This window comes from Ascaphus truei, chromosome 9, assembly GCF_040206685.1.
Source record: "Ascaphus truei isolate aAscTru1 chromosome 9, aAscTru1.hap1, whole genome shotgun sequence".
Classification (NCBI taxonomy): Eukaryota; Metazoa; Chordata; class Amphibia; order Anura; family Ascaphidae; genus Ascaphus; species Ascaphus truei.
In genome coordinates this window covers 32,552,296-32,578,127 of record NC_134491.1, presented here as the reverse complement: position 1 = coordinate 32,578,127, position 25,832 = coordinate 32,552,296, and the positions used below count along the sequence as shown (strand labels likewise).

At 44.5% G+C, this 25,832-nt stretch overlaps 1 protein-coding gene across 3 annotated transcripts in view; it reads left to right on the top strand.

Moving 5' to 3' along the window:
* SPTBN5 (spectrin beta, non-erythrocytic 5) overlaps positions 1-25,832 on the top strand; it is a 155,318-nt gene that overhangs the window by 82,443 nt on the left and 47,043 nt on the right. For all 3 annotated transcript variants that reach the window (XM_075614318.1, XM_075614317.1, XM_075614320.1), the window contains 3 exons: positions 23,674-23,778; positions 24,553-24,741; positions 25,458-25,613. In XM_075614318.1, the coding sequence (XP_075470433.1) occupies positions 23,674-23,778; positions 24,553-24,741; positions 25,458-25,613 (450 nt within the window). The remainder of the gene's footprint in view (positions 1-23,673; positions 23,779-24,552; positions 24,742-25,457; positions 25,614-25,832) is intronic.

The following is a 25,832-nucleotide window of genomic DNA, read 5'->3' as shown; positions in this document are numbered from 1 at the left end:
AAAAACAGTCTTCTTGGACCTCACGCCTAGATGTGGTGTTGGCGAGCAATGCAACTGTTTCCACATCTCAGACTGGTAACCCTCCTACAGTTTTTGCCTCGTGCAACCCGGAACGACCATCCAAAGATGATAGCGAGTGTGTGACCCAAATGGCCAACCTCAAAGGTATGAAGATGTATATATCCAGCTGTAGCTTGACCGTACAGCCTTTTCAGTCCAAATACCAAGGGGGTAATCATACCCAATCTGTACTTCTGATGCCCCAGCGGGAAAAGCCTTCCAGGGAGTACCCAATGAGTTTTCAAACACCTCAGGAAGGATTTACAGTGACTGAGGCACCTACCCTTCAGATTACACAGTTCCAAGTGACTAGATCACCTGCGAACCCTTCCCCTCCACAGCAAACTTCAACCAGAGAGATATGGATGTCATCAGGAAGGCATTGTAGAGTTGCAGGATCTTCAGGTAGTCCTGATATGGTGCCAAATGTGATCGTTTTTCATAGGGGTCATTCACCTATTGGATGCAGAACAGATCTGTATCCTGTCTTGATACCGACTCAGCACAAGGCTTCTAAGATAACTTTGATAATCGGTAGCCCGGTGGCTCCAGTGCCTGTTCAGGTGATTCAGGAATACAGCCGGAGCCCTACACCCGCCATCTTCATTTCAAATGGTGACCACCCAACTTCTCCTGAAGATCTTGGTTCAGGCTTCTTATTGTCAGTAAACACCATAAATTGTTCTAAGCAGAGACATATGGACAACCAGAGGTCAAACCCAGTACTGGTGCCTCACCCGGCAAAGTGTAAACCAACAGAACCACACCTCTGCCACACACCATCTTGTACTGTGATGCCACGATTACCAGATGATAGAGATGGCAGTGCTCCCATAGTTGTCAGCATTGAAGCTTTTGGAAGTAGAAGGGGGGCAGTGAAGATATCTATTTCACATTGAAGACCCCAATAATCTTGGTATGGGCTCTTAGCAATGGCTACGTTTAATCAGTTGGTAGGATCACCCATTACAATGTGTTTTGATGAGTTATTGTTTCTGCTGATATTAGAGAAGAAATACAGTCTGATAAAGGTGACAACTTCTGGTGTGTTGGACTAGTCTGACCTTCTGTGATATCATGGTATGCTTCCAAATTGGAAGGGACTAGTAAACAAATCTTGTAATATAGGAACATAGCATTCGATTGAAAGAAGACTCTGGGTCCATAAGTGTAGCCAGTGAACTCTTGTACTGTTCTGCTATAAAATAAAACCGTTTCAATGGTTCACTTTGCAGGATCAAAAGAAATGTATTTATAGAGTGAATCATAACACTGTTAACTATTCCTATTATTTGCCTTTCTTTAACCCCTTGAGTGCTGCCACGTATACTACTTAAGCTAACCAAGAAAACAGTGCTATGGGGCTATCACAGGACAGGAGGACTTTGTATGGGACTCTCCCAAAATATTGAATGATTAGGATTGGTGTATCCTTCTGAAACTAAAAGTGGAACAGCAGTGATCTGCCGGGAGTCCCTTTGGGAAATCCCAGAATTCCCTTGTGTGTGTGTCTGTTTCCCCTGTGTCTTATAAGTATCCAGTTCTGTGGGAACGGTGGGGGGCGGTGCTCGGGTTGCCAGGTGGCTTGTCCAAAAATACTGGACACAATGGTGAACGGTGCGAGGCGTTCGAGAATCGTTGGTAGGGAAGAATGTTATTTATAAATGACCTGACTGTTATATAATTTTTTCTAAATTTCACTCCAAGTATTCACCAGTTTGCACCAATTTATATTGTTTCGTAAAAATCTTGGGAGTGGTCTTGAGAAGGAGTGGGAGGGAACGCCCTTCCGAGGATTTTTTTAGGAAATAGAATATGAAATAGTGCAAATTGGTGCATGCTTGGAGTGAAATTTAGATTAAATAACGTAATGGTCAGATCATTTCTAAATAACTGACCTGCAGTTATACTGTACATGACGAGAAATACTCATCTTAATGCTCCTCCCACACATTCCAAGATTGTTGCACCCCTCCTCTCTCTCCCCTTATCCTCTCTCCCTCCCACCCCCTCCTCTCATCCCCCCCACCCCCTCCTCTCATCCCCCCTACCTTCATCCTCTCATACCCCCACCCTTCATCCTCTCTCATCCCCCTTCCCTTCATCCTCTCCCAACCCCCTCCCTTCATCCTCTCATCCCCCCACCCTTCATCCTCTCTCATCCCCTTCCCTTCATCCTCTCCCACCTCCCCCTCCCTTCATTCTCTCCCACCTCCCCCTCCCTTCATCCTCTCCCACCTCTCCCTCTCTTCATCCTCTCCCACCCCCCTCCTTTCATCCTCTCCCACCCCGTCCCTTCATCCTCTTAACCCCCTCCCTGTCATTATCACCCCCCACAGAACAGCCAGAGAAAACACACACACACACACACACACACAAAACAGTACAAATACACACACACACACACACACACCAGGACAAAACAGAACAAATTCACACAGGACACAGCCTCACCTCTCTCTGTTCCATGCTTTTCCTCTGCTCTTTGGCCCCACCCCCAGGCTCCTGCCACCTCCATCCTGATTGGCTGCTGTTTAATCCAGCCAATCAGGATGGAGGAAGCTGCCCAGCCCCCCAGCAGCAGCCCTGCTCCCCCCCTTCTCAGGGAAAATCCCGCAATTGGTTGCTAAATCCGGAGACATATTACCGGCATACACATACATGTCCACCCCCCGCACACATACATGCCCCCCCCACACACACACACACATATACATGTACATAGAAGTAATATAGGACACATACATGTCCCGTCCCCCCAGCACACATACATGTCCCGCCCCAGCACACATACAAGTCCGGTATTATCTCTCATTTTTTACCGGACAGAGTAACCAAATACCGGGCTGTCCGGTTCAAGACCGGACACCTGGCAACCCTAGGCGGAGCTAACATTTGGGGGGGGGGTTCTCAGCTCCTGTGTAGTTTGGAGACCATTACCCTCACCTGAAGTTGAAATGGGATGTCTCCACAATCTTGGGTGGGGTTTGCCCTTTCAAAATCCCTAAATTCAAGTTAATAAGACCATAAGATGTCTCCCACCGCTGGAGGGTGTCTTATGGCAGGCAGAAGACCACCTAGTACACGTAGCCCATGCTGTTTTTCCCCAATGGACATTCAATATGGCTACCACTGGGCGGCAAAGCCAATGTTAAATTCCCACAAGGCTGTTTAGCTTCAGAAATACCCGAGTCCCGTTAAAGCAGCAAATAAAGCGCTGCGGGTTTAGAAAAAAACAAATTAGGATTGAGGTAGAGGGTTTCTGGAGCTGAACCCCGTTATTTTCGGCTCCAGGAACCCCCTGCCTCCGGAGATACTGACCCTCTGTATGGGGTGCCAGTAGCCGCTCTGGCTAGGTTACCTGTGGTTCATGTAATGGCGGCGTTTAAATGTCACGCGCCACGTGTGCCAACAGGAAGTCACGATGTCATCTGGTGCGGCTTGCTATTGGCTGGCGTGACCTGGACATTTAAACTTGAGCGGTACCGGCACCCCCTACGGGAGGTAAGTATCTCTGGAAGCAGGGGTCCCCCAAGCAGCAATGAATGGGGTTCAGCTCCGGACACCCCCTGCTTCAATCCTACTCTTTTTTTGCTTAGACTGCTGCTTTAAGAAACTAGTTACTTTTATTTTTACAAACTATGTTCATATGTATATTCTTGTCACGGCGATGGCAGGTTTGCATATTTGTATATTTATTTATGTTTTTACACCCTCAGCACTTGAGGAACATGTTTAACGTCCGACCTCATTCACTACGGCTATTCACGTGGCTGCGTGTTGCATTTAGCGCATTCCCTGAGCGAAATAGTTGTATATTCTTAGCATGGGCCATTTCTGGTTATTGTTTGGCAAGTTAAAAGATTGTAGGGAAAAGCATTCCTCACAAATTGCCGGTCCCACATATATTGCAATAGAGCAGGTCAGGTTTGAAGGATATCCCTGCTTCAGCACAGGAGGCTCAGTCGTTGACTGAACCACTGATTGAGCCACCTGTGCTGAAGCAGGGATATCCTTCAAACCTGTCCTGCTGGTGGCCCTTGAGGACTGGTGTTGGCCGCCCCTGCGTTAGAGTGACAGAACGCAGGCAGATAGCACTTTCTCCATAAATAATGGCAGAGCATACTGTATATATTTGTATGTAAATGTAACCGGTATTTATTATCATAAGATATACACCACATTATGTTCACGCTGGGAATGGCAGATATATTATATGTGCGTGTATATGTACAATGGAGTAGAGCAAAATGTTATTCTGGATGAAATCTGTCTTGCAATAGCAGCATACTTTGCTAAGGCCGTGATTATACCAGATGTCGGCGGCGACGCCGCGTGGCGTGCTGAAATTCGCTGATGCTTTACATACTAACACACCGCATGCAGCTGCAGGGCGGCAGACTCCTGAAGAAGAGATTTGCTAAATTGTTTTCTTGACACGACGGCCGCGTCACATGAGCGGTTCAGCCAATGAGGGCGAACCGCTCACAGCCACGCCCCTGCCACGCCTCCAAGACTTTTCTGCTCTCCCTCCCTGGTATAATCAAGATGCCGCTCGGCGGCAGCACTGGGTGACGTCACAGAATAGCGCTGGGTGACGTCACAGAATAGTGCTGGGTGACGTCGCAGAATAGCACTGGGTGACGTCACAGAATAGCGCTGCCGCCCTGCAGCACTTGGTATAATTGAGCCCCAAGAGGGAGTGGCGATATCAGAATATCAAGGAGACCCTGGAACGAGTGTCATATGTTTAGGGAATAACCCCTAATAATATCGTTCGTAATCCCCACATTATTATTATTTAAATCCATTTAAAAAAGACCCTTTTAGAATTGTGTGTGACATATTTGAATATAAAATGGTAAATCTAGAATGCGGGGTGAAGCAGCACCTTGTATGTGATAATTACCACACTTTAGGAAGACTCTTTCCTTTTCGGTCTGCCTTGCAGCAGAAAACCAATCATTAAGATGGAATAAATGTAAAGGGTTTTATGGCAGAATGTAGATTAATGAAGGTTTTATTACATATGAAATATAGCCCTTTTAGATTTTACCCCCGCATATGCTTTTATGCATTGCACAGGTACTAAGCGTGCTTAAAGTTGATTGCTGATTCACTTACTCTTTGCATTTATCACACGGGACTCGGTGGGGATCACCTATGGAGCAGGTCGTTTTTGAACTTGTAGTAACGCCACACAGCTCAATAATCATTTTAGTATTAGAGTCAAATTCAACGGCTTCTAACTTTGATATACCTGACAAGTTTGTTTGGCAAACAAGGTTAATTCCAGCTTAGACAGCGCAGTTTGTTTAATGCTAAATAAGGTGAGAACATTTCCAGCTTAAAATACAAAAACTTGATAGATTGATAGATTCATTGTCCTAAGTACCTTTTAGAAAGGAAAGGGGATATACCAAATAACTATACATGGGAAGGATGTTGATCCAGGGAGTAATCTGATTGCCAATTCTTGGAGTCAGGAAGGAATTTATTTTTCCCTTTATGAGATATCATTGGATAATGTGTCACTGGGGTTTTTTATTTGCCTTCCTCTGGATCAATATACTGTAAGTACGGATATAGGATAAAAAGTATCTGTCGTCTAAATTTAGCATAGGTTGAACTTGATGGATGGATGTCTTTTTTCAACCTCCTCTACTATGTAACTGTGTAACCTCCTGCTGCAGCTCTGCATTCAGGTACTCACCATATGTTTTCTGATATAAATAAGGCATACATACGGGAACGAATGCTGTTGGTAGGATATACATCTTCTACATACGACTTTCCCTAATTCGATTTGCCAATATTTGTTTTAAAAAAAAGTTACAAATATGCTAAATGTTTGCTAGAGCCTTTTAGACCCCAAAAATTGGGCATAATTGACAAAGACGAAGCGAGCGAGAGACAGAGAAGCGAAAAATCAGCACATTTTGCACGGTTTTCAACCGGTTTTCAAACGGTTTCAGAACCAATGAAAAAAACGTCACCAGATTTATAAAGGGAAACCGTGTGTTGCTTTCGATTTGATTCTGACGCTGTTTTTGCAGCAGTTTTTCGCCAGGGAGACTTGGATAAGTAGACCCCATACCGCTCAATATGTAGCCCTCTGTTTGTTAAAACCTGTTTTATTTTATGATTATTATTTTTATTTTTTTTAAATCATAGGGCTATTAAATAAATATTAATGCAGGTATTATTTTTTTAGTTGCATTGTAACCGTTTTTTAACGTGTGTTTTTATAAATGCATTTCTACGTATTGGCACACACATGACCAGTGGAGGCTCCAGACGCCCTTCCCCCAAAATAACTACCAAGACACAAAAGTGCGATTTACACCGATTTTATTAATAAATACATACTGTAAGGGAGGTCCCCCATCTTCTCACCATCCAACTTCCCATTAAGCACATGATCCTTCCCATCATGACTCGTAACAAAACTACGTCGACCGTCATCCTGGTCAGATGTTTCATACCTAGGGTCAGGCATGCTTGCTGCACCTGGCCAGGCATGGCCCTAGGACCTCACCTGGTACCCCCCAAATCCTGAGCCTGCTTGATGGTGAGAATTATCTCCAGGACCTCCTGCAAATAACACTGTGACGAATGTTCACTCCTTATCCTGGAGAGCTGGACGGGACCTTCTTTCTTCAATGACATCTGCAGGTAAGCAGACCCCCCTCCCATCAATGAAATACCTTAGCGCCCACCCCCACCCTTTTAACCCTTCCTAATCCGTGGGCTAGCCGTCTCACTGGTCATGTGACCCCTTTACTTGGCCTCAGGAGTTCCCTTTTTGCGGGACGATCTGCAGATAAGCATATTACGTGTGCTTGCAGGGAATGGATGAAAGGGGTTGTTCATATGTAAGGAAAATTGTCCATTCCTCTAACAATAAACATAATGACTTATAGAGTTATACTGAGTATTTTGTATATACAGATGTAGTAGCTGTTACTGCTCCTGTCAACGCGATGCGTTACGTTAACTCTGCCGCATTATTTTACAATAGGGGAATTGAAAACCATGTTTAGGGAGATAACGCGCCTCTTATTTAACGCATTATTTTTGCGGTAACGGGGTAACAACTGCTTCATCTGTACAAATTACAGGTGCACGTTTCTTTCAAAGGTAAGGGAACTTTGTTTTAAAACGTATCCCCTCCATTTCTAACCTTACAGTATAAAGGTAACATAAACCCTAAGGTGTCACATATAATATATGGGAGTCGGCGCACTTCAAATCAGGAACCGTACAAACACTTTTTAATAGCATTTACCAATATAATAGGACATTCAGCACAGGGATGGTCTGTATCTGATTATGTTTTTGTTCTTCGTTCTTCGAGAAGCAGTTAGAAGGCGACTGGAAGTGTGGAGTCGTGCATCTTACTGCTATACACTGCGGCTTTCTTCCATTTGCAGCAGAAGGGCTGATTGAATCGCAGGCTCAAATAGCAGCAAAGAGTTGAGATTATTATACACGGGGTAGAGTTTAGATTCTTATACACGGGGTAGAGATTAGATTATTATACACGGGTAGAGTTTAGATTATTATACACGGGGGTAGAGTTTAGATTATTATACACGGGGCAGAGATTAGATTATTATACACGGGGCAGAGATTAGATTATTATACACGGGGCAGAGATTAGATTATTATACACGGGGTAGAGATTAGATTATTATACACGGGGCAGAGATTAGATTATTATACACGGGGGTAGAGTTTAGATTATTATACACGGGGCAGAGATTAGATTATTATACACGGGGTAGAGATTAGATTTTTATACACGGGGTAGAGATTAGATTTTTATACACGGGGTAGAGATTAGATTATTATACACGGGTAGAGTTTAGATTATTATACACGGGGGTAGAGATTAGATTATTATACACGGGATTGCGTTTAGATTATTATACACGGGATAGAGTTTAGATTATTATACATGGGATAGAGTTTAGATTATTACACAGGGCAGAGTTTAGATTATTATACACGGGATAGAGTTTAGATTATTATACACAGGTAGAGTTTAGATTATTATACACGGGGTAGAGATTAGATTATTATACACGGGGTAGAGTTTAGATTATTATACACGGGGGTAGAGTTTAGATTATTATACACGGGGCAGAGATTAGATTATTATACACGGGGTAGAGATTAGATTTTTATACACGGGGTAGAGATTAGATTTTTATACACGGGGTAGAGATTAGATTATTATACACGGGTAGAGTTTAGATTATTATACACGGGGGTAGAGTTTAGATTATTATACACGGGGCAGAGATTAGATTATTATACACGGGATAGAGTTTAGATTATTATACACAGGTAGAGTTTAGATTATTATACACGGGGTAGAGATTAGATTATTATACACGGGGCAGAGATTAGATTATTATACACGGGGGTAGAGTTTAGATTATTATACACGGGGTAGAGATTAGATTATTATACACGGGGTAGAGTTGAGATTATTATACACAGGTAGAGTTTAGATTATTATACACGGGGGTAGAGTTTAGATTATTATACACGGGGCAGAGTTTAGATTATTATACACGGGATAGAGTTTAGATTATTATACACAGGTAGAGTTTAGATTATTATACACGGGGTAGAGATTAGATTATTATACACGGGGCAGAGATTAGATTATTATACACGGGGGTAGAGTTTAGATTATTATACACGGGGTAGAGATTAGATTATTATACACGGGGTAGAGTTGAGATTATTATACACGGGGTAGAGTTTAGATTATTATACACAGGGCAGAGATTAGATTATTATACACGGGGGTAGAGTTTATATTATTATACACGGGGTAGAGTTTATATTGTTATACACGGGGTAGAGATTAGATTATTATACACGGGGTAGAGTTTAGATTATTATACACTGGGTATAGATTAGATTATTATACACGGGATAGAGTTTAGATTATTATACACTGGGTAGAGTTTAGATTATTATACACGGGGTAGAGTTTAGATTATTATACACGGGGTAGAGTTTAGATTATTATACACGGGGTAGAGATTAGATTATTATACACGGGTAGAGATTAGATTATTATACACGGGTAGAGTTTAGATTCTTATACACGGGGTAGAGTTTAGATTATTATACACGGGATAGAGATTAGATTATTATACACAGGTAGAGTTTAGATTATTATACACGGGGTAGAGTTTAGATTATTATACACAGGGTAGAGATTAGATTATTATTATACACGGGGTAGAGTTTAGATTATTATACACGGGATAGAGTTTAGATTATTATACACGGGGTAGAGATTAGATTATTATACACGGGGTAGAGTTTAGATTCTTATACAGGGGGTGTAGTTTAGATTATTATACATGGGGTAGAGATTAGATTATTATTATACACGGGGGTAGAGATTAGATTATTATACACGGGGTAGAGATTAGATTATTATACACGGGGTAGAGTTTAGATTCTTATACAGGGGGTGTAGTTTAGATTATTATACATGGGGTAGAGATTAGATTATTATTATACACGGGGGCAGAGTTTAGATTATTATACACGGGCGTAGAGTTTAGATTATTATACACGGGGTAGAGATTATATTATTATACACGGGGTAGAGATTAGATTATTATATACGGGGGTAGAGATTAGATTATTATACACGGGGTAAAGTTTAGATTATTATACACGGGGTAAAATTTAGATTATTATACACGGGGTAGAGTTTAGATTATTATACACGGGATAGAGATTAGATTATTATACACAGGTAGAGTTTAGATTATTATACACGGGGTAGAGTTTAGATTATTATACACGGGGTAGAGATTAGATTATTATACACGGGGTAGAGTTTAGATTATTATTATACACGGGGTAGAGTTTAGATTATTATACACGGGATAGAGTTTAGATTATTATACACGGGGTAGAGATTAGATTATTATACACGGGGTAGAGTTTAGATTCTTATACAGGGGGTGTAGTTTAGATTATTATACACAGGGTAGAGATTAGATTATTATTATACACGGGGGTAGAGATTAGATTATTATACACGGGGCAGAGTTTAGATTATTATACACGGGCGTAGAGTTTAGATTATTATACACGGGGTAGAGATTATATTATTATACACGGGGTAGAGATTAGATTATTATATACGGGGGTAGAGATTAGATTATTATACACGGGGTAGAGATTAGATTATTATATACGGGGGTAGAGATTAGATTATTATACACGGGGTAGAGATTAGATTATTATATACGGGGGTAGAGATTATATTATTATACACGGGGTAGAGATTAGATTATTATACACGGGGTAGAGATTAGATTATTATATACGGGGGTAGAGATTAGATTATTATACACGGGGTAAAGTTTAGATTATTATACACGGGGTAAAGTTTAGATTATTATACACGGGGTAAAGTTTAGATTATTATACACGGGGGTAGAGTTTATATTATTAAACACGGGATAGAGATTAGATTATTATACACGGGTAGAGATTAGATTATTATACACAGGTAGAGTTTAGATTATTATACACGGGGTAGAGATTATATTATTATACACGGGGCAGAGTTTAGATTATTATACACGGGGTAGAGATTAGATTATTATACACGGGGGTAGAGATTAGATTATTATACACGGGGTAGAGTTTATATTATTATACACGGGGGTAGAGTTTATATTATTAAACACGGGATAGAGTTTAGATTATTATACACAGGTAGAGATTAGATTATTATACACGGGGTAGAGATTAGATTATTATACACGGGGTAGAGTTTAGATTATTATACACAGGGTAGAGATTATATTATTAAACACGGGATAGAGTTTAGATTATTATACACGGGTAGAGATTAGATTATTATACACAGGTAGAGTTTAGATTATTATACACGGGGTAGAGTTTAGATTATTATACACGGGATAGAGTTTAGATTATTATACACGGGGGTAGAGTTTAGATTATTATACACGGGGGTAGAGATTAGATTATTATACACGGGGCAGAGATTAGATTATTATACACGGGGTAGAGTTTATATTATTATACACGGGGTAGAGTTTAGATTATTATACACTGGGTAGAGTTTAGGTTATTATAATATATATATTCCATCCACAATAACCCAATGCTGAATTCTAGAAAGGAAAGTATTGATGTAGAAGGCATGAGAGTGCTTGTTAGTGTTTTTTTTTTTTTTTATTGTTTTAACTCTAACCTTTAAACTCTTTTTTTTGCCCCTATAGTTGAGCAAAACCTGATCCATTTTTAAAATACCCAGAAGCTTTTCCGAGCAGCGGTCTTCACTGATCGCACTTTTTTAATTTTTTTTACTTCCTATGGAATTTCTTCTCGTTCTTTCCAACGCTGGTTTTAAGTGCCCGGAAGGTTAAAATGAAGCTTTCCCCAGAGCCCTGTGTAGTCTAATGGTTACCATGGTAACCTCAAAAGCTCGAGATCAAGAGATAATCATCATTTTTAACACAAAAAAAAACAAGGACATGTTCAGGGACAATATATTAACATTGTATGAGTTCAACTCCTTTACAGCTGCAGACCAAGCAATATCCTACGTGTGTTTTTTTTTTTTAAATAAATCAGTTCTGCACTATGCGAAAATACTTGTTTTTTTTTTTTTGTTTTTTTTTAAACAACTCTGAATTGCATTTTTTATGTGTTATTATGTAACGAGTTTTTTTGTTTCTATTGCAACCATTTACAAAGTCACAGATACTGAGTCGATACTCTTGATGCACATATTAAAGAGGGGGGGGGCACATCAGCCCGGACTCCTGCTGTAATCTTCTGGGGAGGGATGGGGGGGGATTGCTGCTTTGATTCAGGACTCCAGAAATAACTAGTCGCAATGTTTTAGCTTTTTGGTGAGCGGAAAACATGGCTGCAGTTTCCTTTATCAAAAATGAATGGTTTTCCAGCCTAATCATTTCATGCACAAAACATGAATTCTAAGGAGTAATTTAAAATGATAAAAACAAGGGGGATTAATATTCCTGAAATGACTCTGTTTGCCAATTTCCCCCCAAAATAAAGACATGCATACAAATCCTTTCTGAGTAGGATTGTCCTTTTATTACAGGGGCAATAAGTGGTCTAAGGACAGGGCCGGTAAAGGTTAGGTGTAGGTGATTGGTGTCTTAACGACCAGGGCGCTCAACTCCAGTCCTCAAGAACCGCCACCCCCCCCTCCCCCCTCCTACAGGTCAGGTTTTAAGGATATCCCTGCTTCAGCACAGGTGGCTCAGTCAAAGACTGAGCACTGATAGAGCCACCTGTGCTGAAGCAGGGGTATCCTTACAACCTGACCAGTTGGGTGGTCTTGAGGACTGGAGCTGAGCACCATTATTGCTGCAAGAAGAGTCGAAAATGTGAATTATTAAATGTTTCAAATGTCATTGTTTCCATAGTAAAACATGTTTTTACCTGCTATGTGTTACTGCTCCTTTACAGCAGCAGCAGCAGCCCGTGCATTTTTGTACATTCATTTTTTACTTGCTGAAAGAAATCTCCTTCTCCCTTCCCAGCGCTGTTTTTGTTTTTAAAACGTGACGTTCTGTTCAGGAGATATAAGCAAACATTACGTGTCTGAGAGGTTAAAATGAAGCTTTCCCCGGAGCCCAGTGCAGCCTAACGGTTACCATGGTAACCTCGAAAGCTCGAGATCAAGCTGCTCATGTTTCTGAGCACTAAAAATAAAATCGATAAATGAGCCGGACATGATGAGGGGGCCAATATACTAACCTACAGTATGAGTCCAACTCGCATTGGTTTCTGAGTGGAGACTGCTGCTTTAGGGGTTAATGGCCAAAGCTATAGCGCCCGTAGGGAATTCCATGCAGTGTAACCTTACAGTATAATTGGCCCTCTATATAGTCACGCACGTTACGTCAGCAGTCGTACCGCGCTCCAGCAGGAAAGCACACAGAGCAGCGCTGCCATTTGCCAAAGAAAATATAAGACGTGAACGCGGTCTTATAAAAATAAGATCTGAAATGCCGCAGCTGGCTAGAAATATAAATTAAAGTTATTAGCCAGGGTTTGCCAAGGATCACACTTTTGCTATTTGGCCGAATATCCCAAATACTGCAAAACAGAGAGAAAAAATAGATTGTTTCTTTTATTTGGTCACATTATTTTCCGCCTCGCTCGTTACGAGGGTCACGGTGGAGCTAGAATAAAAGGTGGGAGTATTAGGGCTGTTGGGAAAATGCCGACCATCTCGCGAGTCGCGACGCGGCGTTAAACATGGCGGGACCTGCCTGGGCCGCTGTATTTAGAGCAGCAGGACCCGCAGGTCACATTGCGTGTTGTAGTTAAATGTCTGGGCTGGATCAAGCGGACCATGAAATTGTGGAGCTCGCGTGAGATTAGGATTATATATCATGGTTTATATGTTATAGAGCAGGAGTGGCAACTGTAGTCCTGAAGGGCCACCAACAGGTCAGGTTTTAAAGCAGCAATATGGGTTTACTAAAAAAATATATATATATATTTATTTTTCATTACAGGTTTGAAGCAGGGGGTCTCTGATGCTGAACCCCATTAATTTCAGGTCCCCCCCCCTCCCTGCTTCCTCTGTTTGGGGTGCCGGTATCTGCGGAGTTTAAAGGTGCGGGCCAATAGCAAGCTGCATGGGATGATGTCACGGCTTCCTATTGGCCCGTGTGACGCGGGACATATAAGCCGCCATTAGATTAAGGAACAGTTTCTCTGCTCGCAGGGATGCCGGCGCCACTACGCGAGTAAGTATCTTTGGAAGGACGGGGTCCTTGGTGCTGAAATTAATGGGAGACCCCCCAGCTTCAAACCTGTAATGAAAAAATAAATTGATATTTTTTGTAAAGTTAACGTTTATTGCTGCTTTAAGGATATTCCTGCTTCAGCACAGGTGGCTCAATCAGTGGCTCCGTCATTGAGCCACCTGTGCTGAAGCAGGTATATCCTTAAAATGTGACCTGTTGGTGGCCCTTGAGGACTGGAGTTGCCCACCCCGGGTATAGGCCAATGCATAAAGAGACCCCGCAGAGATCTGTGAATGTCTTTAAACTTGTGTCAATCCTTTATACGCTGTTTGAGTGTCACGGTTTTTGTGAACTTTGAGTGAAATTTACATTGCTCGAAACAACACCAATACCGCCAGAATTTTGTGAAAATAGCAGTATGTAGATTTGGCAATTTTTCTGGCAAAGCTTGCTGGTTTTATGGGGAAAAAAATCTCGAAATTTCGCTTGATTCACAAACCTCCGCTTCTGCAGACAAAAGTACCGGCATTCTAACGGCAGTTTGTAGCTTTTTTTTCTGCTGTCCAGTTTGCTCTGCAACTTTATCTGTTTGCCAAGTAACTGGCAGTCATCTGTGGAGTCACAGAGGGTGGAAGGAAATGGGTCACATTTATTCGCAGCAACGTTTCCGGACGCTGATGAGATTCGGATTGGCTGCACTGTGCGGCCCACATGTCCGGAAAAAAAAAACAGACTGGGCTCGAGAGTCCGGACTCCCAGGATGCATCTGTACCATGTGAGCAGCCTCCCTGCCTCCAGCATGCGGTAGTTAGGTGCCACCGATCTATCGGTGAGGAACTGATCTAAGTGGTCTCTAGAACATGGGGTCGCGGCCGTTTTGACGCGACCCTTGTCCGCAAGGAAATCTCGCCGCTGGCTGTTTTGCTGCCACGGTAAGCCCCTAACATTACCCTAAAAACTCCTAATACTAACGCTACCCTCTACCCTAAAACCCTTACCCTAAATCCCTACCCTACACTTGGTTGGACGGGGCGAGATGGCCACGACCAAATATCCGATTCTGGATCTGAGTTCCTCCGAGGTGGGCGACGTCACCCTCCACTCCAGTTTCCGTCACCCCGGTTGACGGAACACCATAATGTCCCCTGGCCCCCCGGCATTGTAAGAACGTTTAGAAATGAGTTTTGGTTTGTAACAGGGGAGTAATCCCTGTTCAAGTAATGTGCCTTTAATCTAGCAGTGTGGTGGTTAACTGCTGGTAGTCAATTAATAAACACCACCTGCCTGATCTAGATTGCTTACAAAAGCCTGTCTGTTGAGACAGGAAGTGACTCCTTAGCTCTGAATGAGAGCTGACCTTTGGAGACAGAGGAGTGTTCTTGATTCTCCCAGGAGAGACTGACCAAGAGAACACACATCTCTGGAGCTGACCAGTCATGAGCTCTGCCCAGCATAGCTGATTGCAAGACACCAAATAAGACTTCTAAACCTGGATGCTGATATTTTCTGTGCACGAAACAGATAAGACTTTCATTATTAAGAGACTGCTTATATCTGCTTATTTTATGATATATGTTTTGGGGCTGCGAGACATGCTTTTAGTAAGGGAGATGTGAATTAATTGCATAGGATTCCACTAGAACTACTCCCAAGTGAATAGAAGGTTTGTTCCCCCCCCTGTGTTTGGATGGTTTCCTGATGAAAAGGAAAAGGCACAATAAAGCCTATTATAATTTCAGCTTATAAAAGCCTCCAATTGTGTATCTCTGTGAACGTCCGTCTACATGGTTTATAACGCCTTCCCTCGGTTTCAAGATTCAATTACAAACCATAACACACATGGATGCCCGGCACGGCACGGCAAAGGTGGACCTTGGGTTTTATGTTTTAAGGCAAATGTGATACAATTCTGTTGCAAAAACATACTCCAGATATATCAAATAAATCGTCGTGATTTCAATGGGATCTTTCGTTTTGATATAACTGCAGATTTTGAACCACTTTTGCTTGGTCACGTACTGTAAGCCCCTGTGTATCCCAGGTTCCCAAGTGTAAAAGCAGTCCCACTGTATGCAGAGGCTGGAGACTAATGAGATGTTTACATTGATACATCCAGTCCGGATTTAGCCCCTACTTTTTCACCAGAGAGCTTTCGATTCTGCATTCCCAAACCATGTAATGAGGTCCCAGAATGCAGTTCTGGACGGAGCATCGGTTAACCAGGCGGGCCAAGAAAGTGTCCCCGCTGCTTTGATCCCGTCATTGCTTAGGGAACCCAGCAGTGACGGGGTTAAATGGAGCCAGCCCTACGCAGGGGGGAGAGTAAATACATGATCAAGTTAATAGCCCTGTGAGGTTTCGCGTAGCACTCTCCAGTAACAGCGAAAGCATCCAGACACAGACGCTGGGTTTAGTATTGGGTTTCCAGTTCAGTTTTCCAGCTGTTGGCTTCTCCTTCCCGTGCCAGCCCGTCATCCCCCCTGCTGGGAAGCCCTGCCGCGAATAGCGTCCAAGGTCTAATGTGTTTGCGCACCCCCCCTCCCCCCCCCGCCGGGGGCAACGTTTTATGACCTGCAATAGAAAATGACCCGATTAGGGGGTAATGGGGGTGGCAGCATGGTGCAGACACCACGCGACCAGGGCAGATCTGCCCCGCTGCACGCGCAAACCGCGAGCTGGAGTAAACGCATTAACCCTTAACATCCAGAGGGGGCTTGCAGTACGTTCGCTGCCAATGCATTGGAAAGCTTATCTGCCACTAAAGGGATATATTACATTAAAGCCCGGGCATGCAATCTCACACTCATTTCCTGAGCCTCGCTGATTTGGAGTCAGCTGCCTCATTGACTTCAGTTGAGTCTCGCTGATTAAAAAAAAATTAGATACTTTTTTTTTCACCTCCCTCCCCCCCAAATTGGTCCTTAGGGCAGAACCAACTCCAGTTCTCAAGACCCCCAACAGGGCAAGTTTTCAGGATATCCCTGCTTCAGCACAGGTGGCTCAATCAGTGGCTCAGTCTTTGACTGTACCACCTGTGCTGAAGCCGGGATATCCTGAAAACCTGACCTGTTGGGGGGTCTTGTGGACTGGAGTTGAGAACCCTGCCTTAGGGGTTCATATCTCTGCAGGAAAAGAATGACCTTGAGTCCATTCTGCTTCTGACAATGTTCTGAACCACTCATTGGACCAGCAATACATCGAGTTACAATGCGATCCTGCTGCAAAGGAGTTAAAGCAATGTATTTTATCTCCCTCTGGTCCTGAAATATTTGGTTAAAGGAACAGAACGTGTTTATTTCCCAAAAACTTTTGTTTAACGGATTATACAGTGGGGAGGGGGAATGGGAGTGGGGAGGGGGAATGGGAGTGGGGGGAGGGGGAATGGGAGTGGGGGAGGGGGGAATGGGAGTGGGGGGGGGGGATGGGAGTGGGGGGGGGGGGGGATGGGAGTGGGGGGGGGGGGGGGAATGGGAGTGGGGGGGGGGAATGGGAGTGGGGGGGGGGGAATGGGAGTGGGGGGGGGGAATGGGAGTGGGGAGGGGGAATGGGAGTGGGGGGGGGAATGGGAGTGGGGAGGGGGAGTGGGGGGGGAATGGGAGTGGGGGGGGGGGAATGGGAGTGGGGAGGGGGAATGGGAGTGGGGGGGGGGTATATCACGAGGTTGTACAATTTGATCTTGATCTTGACAGGCATTTAAACATTGTGTATAAAATCCTACCAACAGGGCAAACATCAAGTTTCCGAGGTAGCCCAAGTATCTTTATGTGGTCTATATCATCAGGAGGAGAGTGTCAACAGTCTCTGGCCCAGTCCCTGTTAACCAGGGATCCCAAACCCTGCTGAAACTCCTCATTCGGTCGTTTAAGAAGCCAGTCAGCTTTTCCATGGACATTATATACCATTTGTTTTTTGATTTTGGTTAGTGTTGAAGGGGGCTTCAATGTTGTCATTTAGTGGCCGCCAGTATGTGGAAGATCAGTTTTTGATGGGTTCTAGGAATGTCTTACAGGGTTCTATTGAGCAAGACCTCCCATGAAGTTGGTGGGAGATTGGTTCCCAATATGGTATTGATCAGGCCAATTACTTGGTTCCAGGTCCTAGCTATCTGTGGTCAGGTTCACCATGTATGATACATTGTCCAGAGTTGCCCACATCCTCTGAAGCAGAGTGGGGAAGCTGTGGGGTACATCTTTTGGAGTTTAGTTGGGAACAGGTACTATCTGTACCAGACTTTGTACCCGTTCTCTTTTATAAGTGTGTTAATGGAGCTTTTGGCTACAGCCACCCATGGCTCCTCCCAAACTTCCTCTTCCAATGTTTCCCAAATGTCCAACTTCCATTGTCTCACAAAATTAACACTTTCTCCTGTATTGTTGGGAATAAAGTTTTGGTAGAACACAGATATGAGTCCTGCACTCAGCGGGAAAGACTGTCTTACTTACCTCCTCAAAGTATGTGTTTGTGAAGGAGGATTTGTTGGGTGTAAGGGAGCGGATAAAGTGGCTAATTTGGTTTTAGCGGAAGAACTCGGGGGGTGGGGGGGAATCCCATGCCTTGTCCTAAGATCCTCAAAGGGTCTAACGTTCCTAGCGGGAAGAAGTCCCCCATCCACATTAGATTCTTCTCTCTCCACCTCTTGAAATCTAGAGAAGCCATTCCCTGGAGGAATTGGGAGTTGCCAAGGATGGGCAACACGGGGAAGGGTCTAGACATGAGGCGATATTTACATTTTAAGACGTCCCACATTTAGAGCGAGTGTGAGACTACTGGGTTCGTGGTAAGTCTTGGAGGTCTGTCGCTGGCCGACATCCAAAGGGGAGATGCCAAATGAGTGGGGGCGACATCCGTTTTTCAATGCCACCACTTTTTGCCTTTGTCGATATGCAAAAGGCTTAGCTGAGACACCTGGGCCCCCCGGTGCCCGAACGTGTTTTTTTTTTTTGTTTTTTTTAATAGATGGCAAGCAGAGGGTTTCCGGAGCTGAACCGCATTCATTTCAGCTCTGGGGACCCCCTGCTTCCTGACACACTTACCTCTGTAGTGGGTGCAGGTAGCAGATTTGCAGGTGATGCGGGTCAATAGGAAGCCACAATGGATGACGTCACAGCCTCCTATTGGCCGGCGTGACGCGGGAGCTTTAAATCCGCCCCACACAGCCCAGCCGGAGCTGCCAGCTCCCCCTCTCCCCCACAGAGGTAAGTATTTCAGGAAGCAGGGGAAACCCCAGAGCTGAAATGAAAACCGTTCAGCTGCGGAGACCCCCTGTTCCAATCTCATAACGCAAACAAAATGCATGTAAAAACAGAAGCAGGATTGCTGCTTTCATTCATTGCAAGTAACCCCCAGTGGCACTGTAAGAGTGAAGGCAATGCACTCCCCGGCATTATAGGGGCTATTAAAGCAATTGATTGCAGGCCCCTCTTGAGCAATACATTAAGATCTCTCCGTCTCTGCAAGGGTTATTGAAGCAATGCATCAAGTACACCACAGGCTCGCAGTGGGACTTTGTTCTCTCCAGCACAGAAGGGCTTATTATAGTCTTGCACATTTGTGATGAACACACTGGAAATGATCCTGAAAATCTCTGTACCCTCCCAGGCCACAAAAGCTCATTCTCCATAAATACAAATATAACCCGCAGATCTGACATTTTGCATGGAGTCCATCTCTGTATTAAAAAGACACGAGTCTGCTTCTCCCGCAGTGCGGTTTTCTGTGTGCTTGGATGGTGTTAGCAGGGCGGGCGCAAGGGTTTCATGCGCCCTAGGCGAACCTTCAAACCGGTCAATTTCCGGTGTTACAGCGCTTTCCTCCCCTGCCGTCTCCTCTGCTCCTGCTCTGGTCGAATGTCTTTGCATGCCACAGCCAAGACACCGCAGCCCACTGTCTCGACGTCTTCCCTCTGCTGACATCGTCTTTTACTGCCGCTCCGCTCCCTGACTCCTGTGCTGCTCCGCTCCCTGACCCCTGTGCCGCTCTGCTCCTTGACTCCTGTGCCGCTCCGCTCCCAGATTCCAGTGCCGCTCTGCTCCCTAACGCCTGTGCCGCTCCGCTCCCTGACTCCTGTGCCGCTCTGCTCCCTGACTCCTGTGCCTCTCCGCTCCCTGACCCCTGTGCTGCTCCCTGACACCTGTGCCGCTCTGCTCCCTGACTCCTGTGCCGCTCCGCTCCCTGACCCCTGTGCTGCTCCCTGACACCTGTGCCGCTCCGCTCCCTGACTCCTGTGCCACTCCCTGACTCCTGTGCCGCTCCGCTCCCTGACCCCTGTGCCGCTCCCAGACTCCTGTGCCGCTCCGCTCCCTGACTCCTGCTCCGCTCACTGACACCTGTGCCGTTCACTGACACCTGTGCCGCTCCGCTCCCTAACTCCTGTGCCGCTCCACTCCCTGACTCCTGTGCTGCTCCCTGACTCCTGTGCCGCTCCGCTCCCTGACTCCTGTGCCGCTCCGCTCCCTGACTCCTGTGCCGCTCTGCTCCCTAACTCCTGTGCCGCTCTGCTCCCTGACTCCTGTGCTGCTCCCTGACTGCTGTGCTGCTCTGCTCCCTAACTCCTGTGCCGCTCTGCTCCCTAACTCCTGTGCTGCTCCCTGACTCCTGTGCTGCTCCGCTCCCTGACTCCTGTGCCGCTCCGCTCCCTGACTGCTGTGCCGCTCTGCTCCCTAACTCCTGTGCCACTCCGCTCCCTGACTCCTGTGCTGCTCTGCTCCCTGACTCCTGTGCCGCTCCGCTCCCTGACTCCTGTGCTGCTCTGCTCCCTGACTCCTGTGCTGCTCACTGACTCCTGTGCCGCTCCGCTCCCTGTGCTGCTCCGCTCCCTGACACCTGTGCCGCTCTGCTCCCTGACTCCTGTGCTGCTCTGCTCCCTGACTCCTGTGCCGCTCTGCTCCCTAATGCCTGTGCCGCTCCGCTCCCTTACTCCTGTGCCGCTCCGCTCCCTGACTCCTGTGCCTCTCCACTCCCTGACTCCTGCTCCGCTCCCTGACTCCTGCTCCACTCCGACTCCTGTGCCGCTCCCAGACTCCTGTGCCGCTCCCTGACACCTGTGCCGCTCTGCTCCCTGACTCCTGTGCCGCTCCCTGACTCCTGTGCCACTCCCTGACTCCTGTGCTGCTCTGCTCCCTGACTCCTGTGCTGCTCTGCTCCCTGACTCCTGTGCCGCTCCGCTCCCTGACTCCTGTGCTGCTCCGCTCCCTGACTCCTGTGCTGCTCCGCTCCCTGACTCCTGTGCTGCTCCGCTCCCTGACTCCTGTGCCGCTCCGCTCCCAGACTCCTGCGCTGCTCCGCTCCCAGACTCCTGTGCCGCTCCCTGACTCCTGTGCCGCTCCCTGACTCCTGCTCCGCTCCCTGACTCCTGCTCCTCTCCCTGACTCCTGCTCCGCTCCCTGACTCCTGTGCCGCTCCCTGACTCCTGCTCCGCTCCCTGACTCCTGTGCCGCTCCCTGACTCCTGCTCCGCTCCCTGACTCCTGTGCCACTCCCTGACTCCTGTGCCGCTCCGCTCCCGCTGCGCCCCTAGGACCTTTGCACCCTAGGTGACCGCATAAGTTCGCCTAATGGACGGGCCGGCCCTGGACTGTTAGAGCAGGGGTGGTCAATGACTAAGCCACTGATTGAGCCACCTGTGCTGAAACAGGGATATCCTTAAAACCTAACCTGTTGGTGGCCCTTGGGAACTGGAGTTTGCCGCCCTGTGTTAGATGGCATTATAGGAGCAATCCATGCAATATCCTACTTGTGTTTTTTTTAATTAATCAGTTCTGTAGTATTAGATACTTACTAACATTTTTTCAATTCAGTTCTTGATGCCATTTTTAATGCGTTTCACTGTAATACACTGAGCATCCTTTGATTTCTATAGCAGGTTTAGGCCGAGCTGCGCAAGATCCTTGTAACACTTTTCCTGTTTGTGATCATTTGTTGCCAATATTCCCAGCAGTTTGAGCTGCAAACTGTAACAATAGTTACCTTAGTAATATAAGAATACATTGTAGCTGCTGAGCTACACTGACTGAAGGATTGATTGAAACTGAAAGGCGGCCATTTAGTGAACCCTGGGAAGCAGGATTTTGCTGATCGGTTACGGGAGAACGAATTGATCAGCAGCTTAGGTAATTTGTTTTCAATAAAGTTTTTTTAAGTTGATTGTAGAGCTCTTGTAGTGTCTTTTTAAATGCACTCTCCAAATATATGAAGCATTTCACCAATTGTAAAAATAATTGTCCTACATGACACTGCAGCTTGTTAATTTGCTGAAAACTTCCTTACACAAAATGGTACTTAAAGTCAGATAAAACATGCTTATAGGGACCGTTCACTTTGAATAACCGTCATTTCTATCCATTTTGCTGCAGAATGTAAACCGTTCCTGTTCAATGTGTTATTGGCCTTTCCAGCAGCAAAGCGGTTAAAAACACTTGCTGCTTCGTTAAAAGTGTAAATCCACAATAAAAAGTACTAAAAATATCTCAAAAGTTCATTTGCGTACCTCTTTCTCCCCGAGTCATACAGCGATGGAATTCTCTGCCATAGCTTGCTACTTGTTCCGGGATATCATAGGTTAATGCTGTGAGTCTCTTGCGTTGGGGTGGGGGCCTCTTGGTTGGAAACATTGACATTTCCACGGCTGCAGCTGCTTCTATTTAGCAGATCCATCAACTGATAAAAGGGGGTTCATTTATTTTAAGTGAAAAAATGTGGCAGGACAGAGTTTGCATTGGCATTTCCAGGGAATGAATCGGGACAGCTTGTGGTTACTGCCACGATGCCTCATTACTCACGGAAAGTTACACTGGCGCTAGCAATGCCCCCATCCCATGCACAGTGAATTCCATAAATATCGGGCATAATTCTGTATATTGCTTGGAAGAACATCTGTTCTAAAGGCCCAAAGTATGTCTTGCAATGAAAGGAGTTTTTTTTAACTTCAATTCCCTTCCAAGAACATGTTTATTTATCTGCATGAAAATAATGCCCTACTACACAATGGGCTTTTTTATCCCTTGATTGCTCAGGGACAAATACATTTAATAGACCAACGTAACAGGTTTTTTTTATAGACGTAATTTGCACACGAGATATTCAGACCCGACATTCAGGTTTGTAAGATTTCCAGAGCTGAGGCCCAAACTACATTTATGAAAAGATCCCATTATTTACGTAATTTTTTTTTTACATACACAAAATTCAAGATTTATATAGTACAGTGTGGCTGTTACAACATCGCGGGGGAGAAGACAGCGGTGGGCTGCATCTATAGGCGCATATACTCATACTATTTTGAGTCCTTACTCTATGCCAACTCCAGTCCACAAGAGCTGCCTACAGGTCAGGTCTTCAGGGTATCCCTGCTTCAGCACAGGTGGCTCAATCAATGGCTCAGTCTTTGACTGAACACTGATTGAGCCACCTGTGCTGAAGCAGGGATATTCTGAAAACCTGAACTGTAGGTAGCTCTTGAGGACTGGAGTTGGGTACCACTGCTCTATGCTGTGGCTATACTATGAGCCAGTTTGTTTCACACTGAAACGCCCATTGACATTTATTATGTGAAAATCATTCTACTAGTTTCTGAAGAGGGATATATAGATGTATGCAATAGCACTGGCGATTACTTTCTTCTAATAAAAACATGTACTGTATTTATGGTGGTCCTCCGTCCACACGATTGTTAATATGGAAGTGATCCACAAGAAGGTTTGGGGACCCCTGCTGTAGGCCGTCTGATAGTCTGCGGGGCAGTTGTTGTACGTTAGAGTGTGAAAATTAAATAAATAAAGACATACAAATTACAATGTGTCTGGCAGGTTTCTTTGAAGTCAAGTGACCTTGGGACCTCTGCTGGTGAGATAGAGCAGCTCATCAAAAAACACGAGGCCTTCGAGAAACTTCTGTCATCCCAGGAGGAAAAGGTAAGGGAGAGGTGTTAAACCACCATATACCATCGTTTCCGACATGAATCGGTTTATTTTAAGGAGATTCCCGTCACTAAAACTGAAAGAGCGCTAGGAGCACATGACTACCTTGTTGTGTAAATAGAAGTGTGAAGAATGAATAGTTTAGGGTTTACCGTACACTTTTTTTTCAGGGGATAAATCTTAAAAATGGCTTGTTAATATTTACCTTCAACTCCTGGTTGCGCACAGTGAATGTGATAACCTATCTTTGTGACTCTGCCTCTCGTGGAGAGGATTCGTTTAAAAGGACTGGCAGATTTGAGTAATGATCTGAAAAATTCTACACTGTGGGTGCTATATGAATAAAGATATGCATACATTTCACTGGTAGTATGGAGGAGGAAACCCTTTAATATTTTGGTATACATTAATATACAAAGGGGACAGTTTTGTTTAGATGGTGCAAACTTACAATCTTGTTTCAAGTTGTTCAAAACTTGAAGTCCGTGCCCTATCTAGGCTCAAGGACCCAACTTAGTGACTTCTAAATGTTTTTACCCCAGTAATTATGTTTTGGTTTTTAAACTACGCTTCAGATAGTGAAACAAGTCAACCGATGATGGAAATGAACGTGAACCCATTCTAGTGAGTGTGGGTATCCTTGAGTGAGTGTGGCTTCTTGTCCTTCCAACAAGTGGAACTCATTTCACGAGTCATGCCTGTGACACCTGATATCACGCTAGTGTTGATCTATGGAGCATACTCTCATGACGTTCATGCCTGTTCCAGGTGACATCCTTACATGATCAGGCAGCCAAGCTTCAAGAGGACAGCAGGAGACCAGAGAGTAAGCAGGTGCAGTACAAACTCAACTCCATCCTGGAGAGGAGGAAGAAAGTTAAAGGACTCAGCCAGGACCGACGGGAAGAGCTGAACACTGCACTCCTAATGGCTCTCTTTAACCAGAACCTCACAGAGGTAATGCCTGTGCACCCCTGTGCACCTTGGAAATTAATATGAAATACATACTGAATATCACTTCACACTAAGCAAAGTCCTGAATACGGTTGTACTGTTCTAGGCTAAAATCCTTCCTTTTAAAAAGAAAATACATTTTGCACTGTAAGATGGTACTACTCATTATGTACTTACAGTGTTATGCACTCAGAGAAAATTAAATATATATTATGTACATATTATGTGAACCTAGTCCTATTCCCAAAACATTCTTCATAGGGTTCAACAGTAATTCCATCACAATATATCCCAAAGTACTTCTTTACAGAAAGGGTGGTGGATACATGGCACAGCCTCCACATGGAAGTGGTAGAAGTAAATACAATAAGGAAATAAAAAAATACTTAAAATAGACATAATACTATCCAAAATATGAAAAAAAAACAAAGGATGAAAGAGGGTCTGGGGTTTTACTGTACATGGAACATATCTGCCATCAGATGCTTTGTGTCTATATTAGAATTTCTATAGGTGATATTGCTTTCACAGTATACAACAGTGTACCCCAGAATTTGAATTCAATAAATTTGATCACAATATATCATGACACAATAAGCAGTGTTTCTGTTCACATGTGTGAAATACAATAATTCAGAGAAAGAAGGGTTGTCGTAAGGCACAAGTTCGATGTTGCAGGGGAGTGTCGTCCTCATGGCTATTGCTTCTTCACTTCTCAGGCACAGTACTGGATCAATGAGCGCATGCAGAAGCTGGACGACACTACTCACCAAGGCGCCATGGACTTGCAGAGCAAGATGAAGCTCCTGCAGAAGCATCAGGTCTTTGAGGCAGAGATCCTAGCTCATGAGACGACCATCCAGGATGTGACAGAGGTGAATAAAACCCTTTAGTTTATAGTAACAGGGCAATGACTCGATGTTGTGCCATTATACAGTATGTTCCTGTTATCAGCATGAAATTAAGAAATCAAGTATTTGTAAACTATTCATTCATTCATTTCATTCATTTTGTAGATAAAGGCAATGGCTAACTTAGATCTAATAGTAAATCACTAATAGCATGTAGTGGAGAGCCAATCTGTGAATTATTAT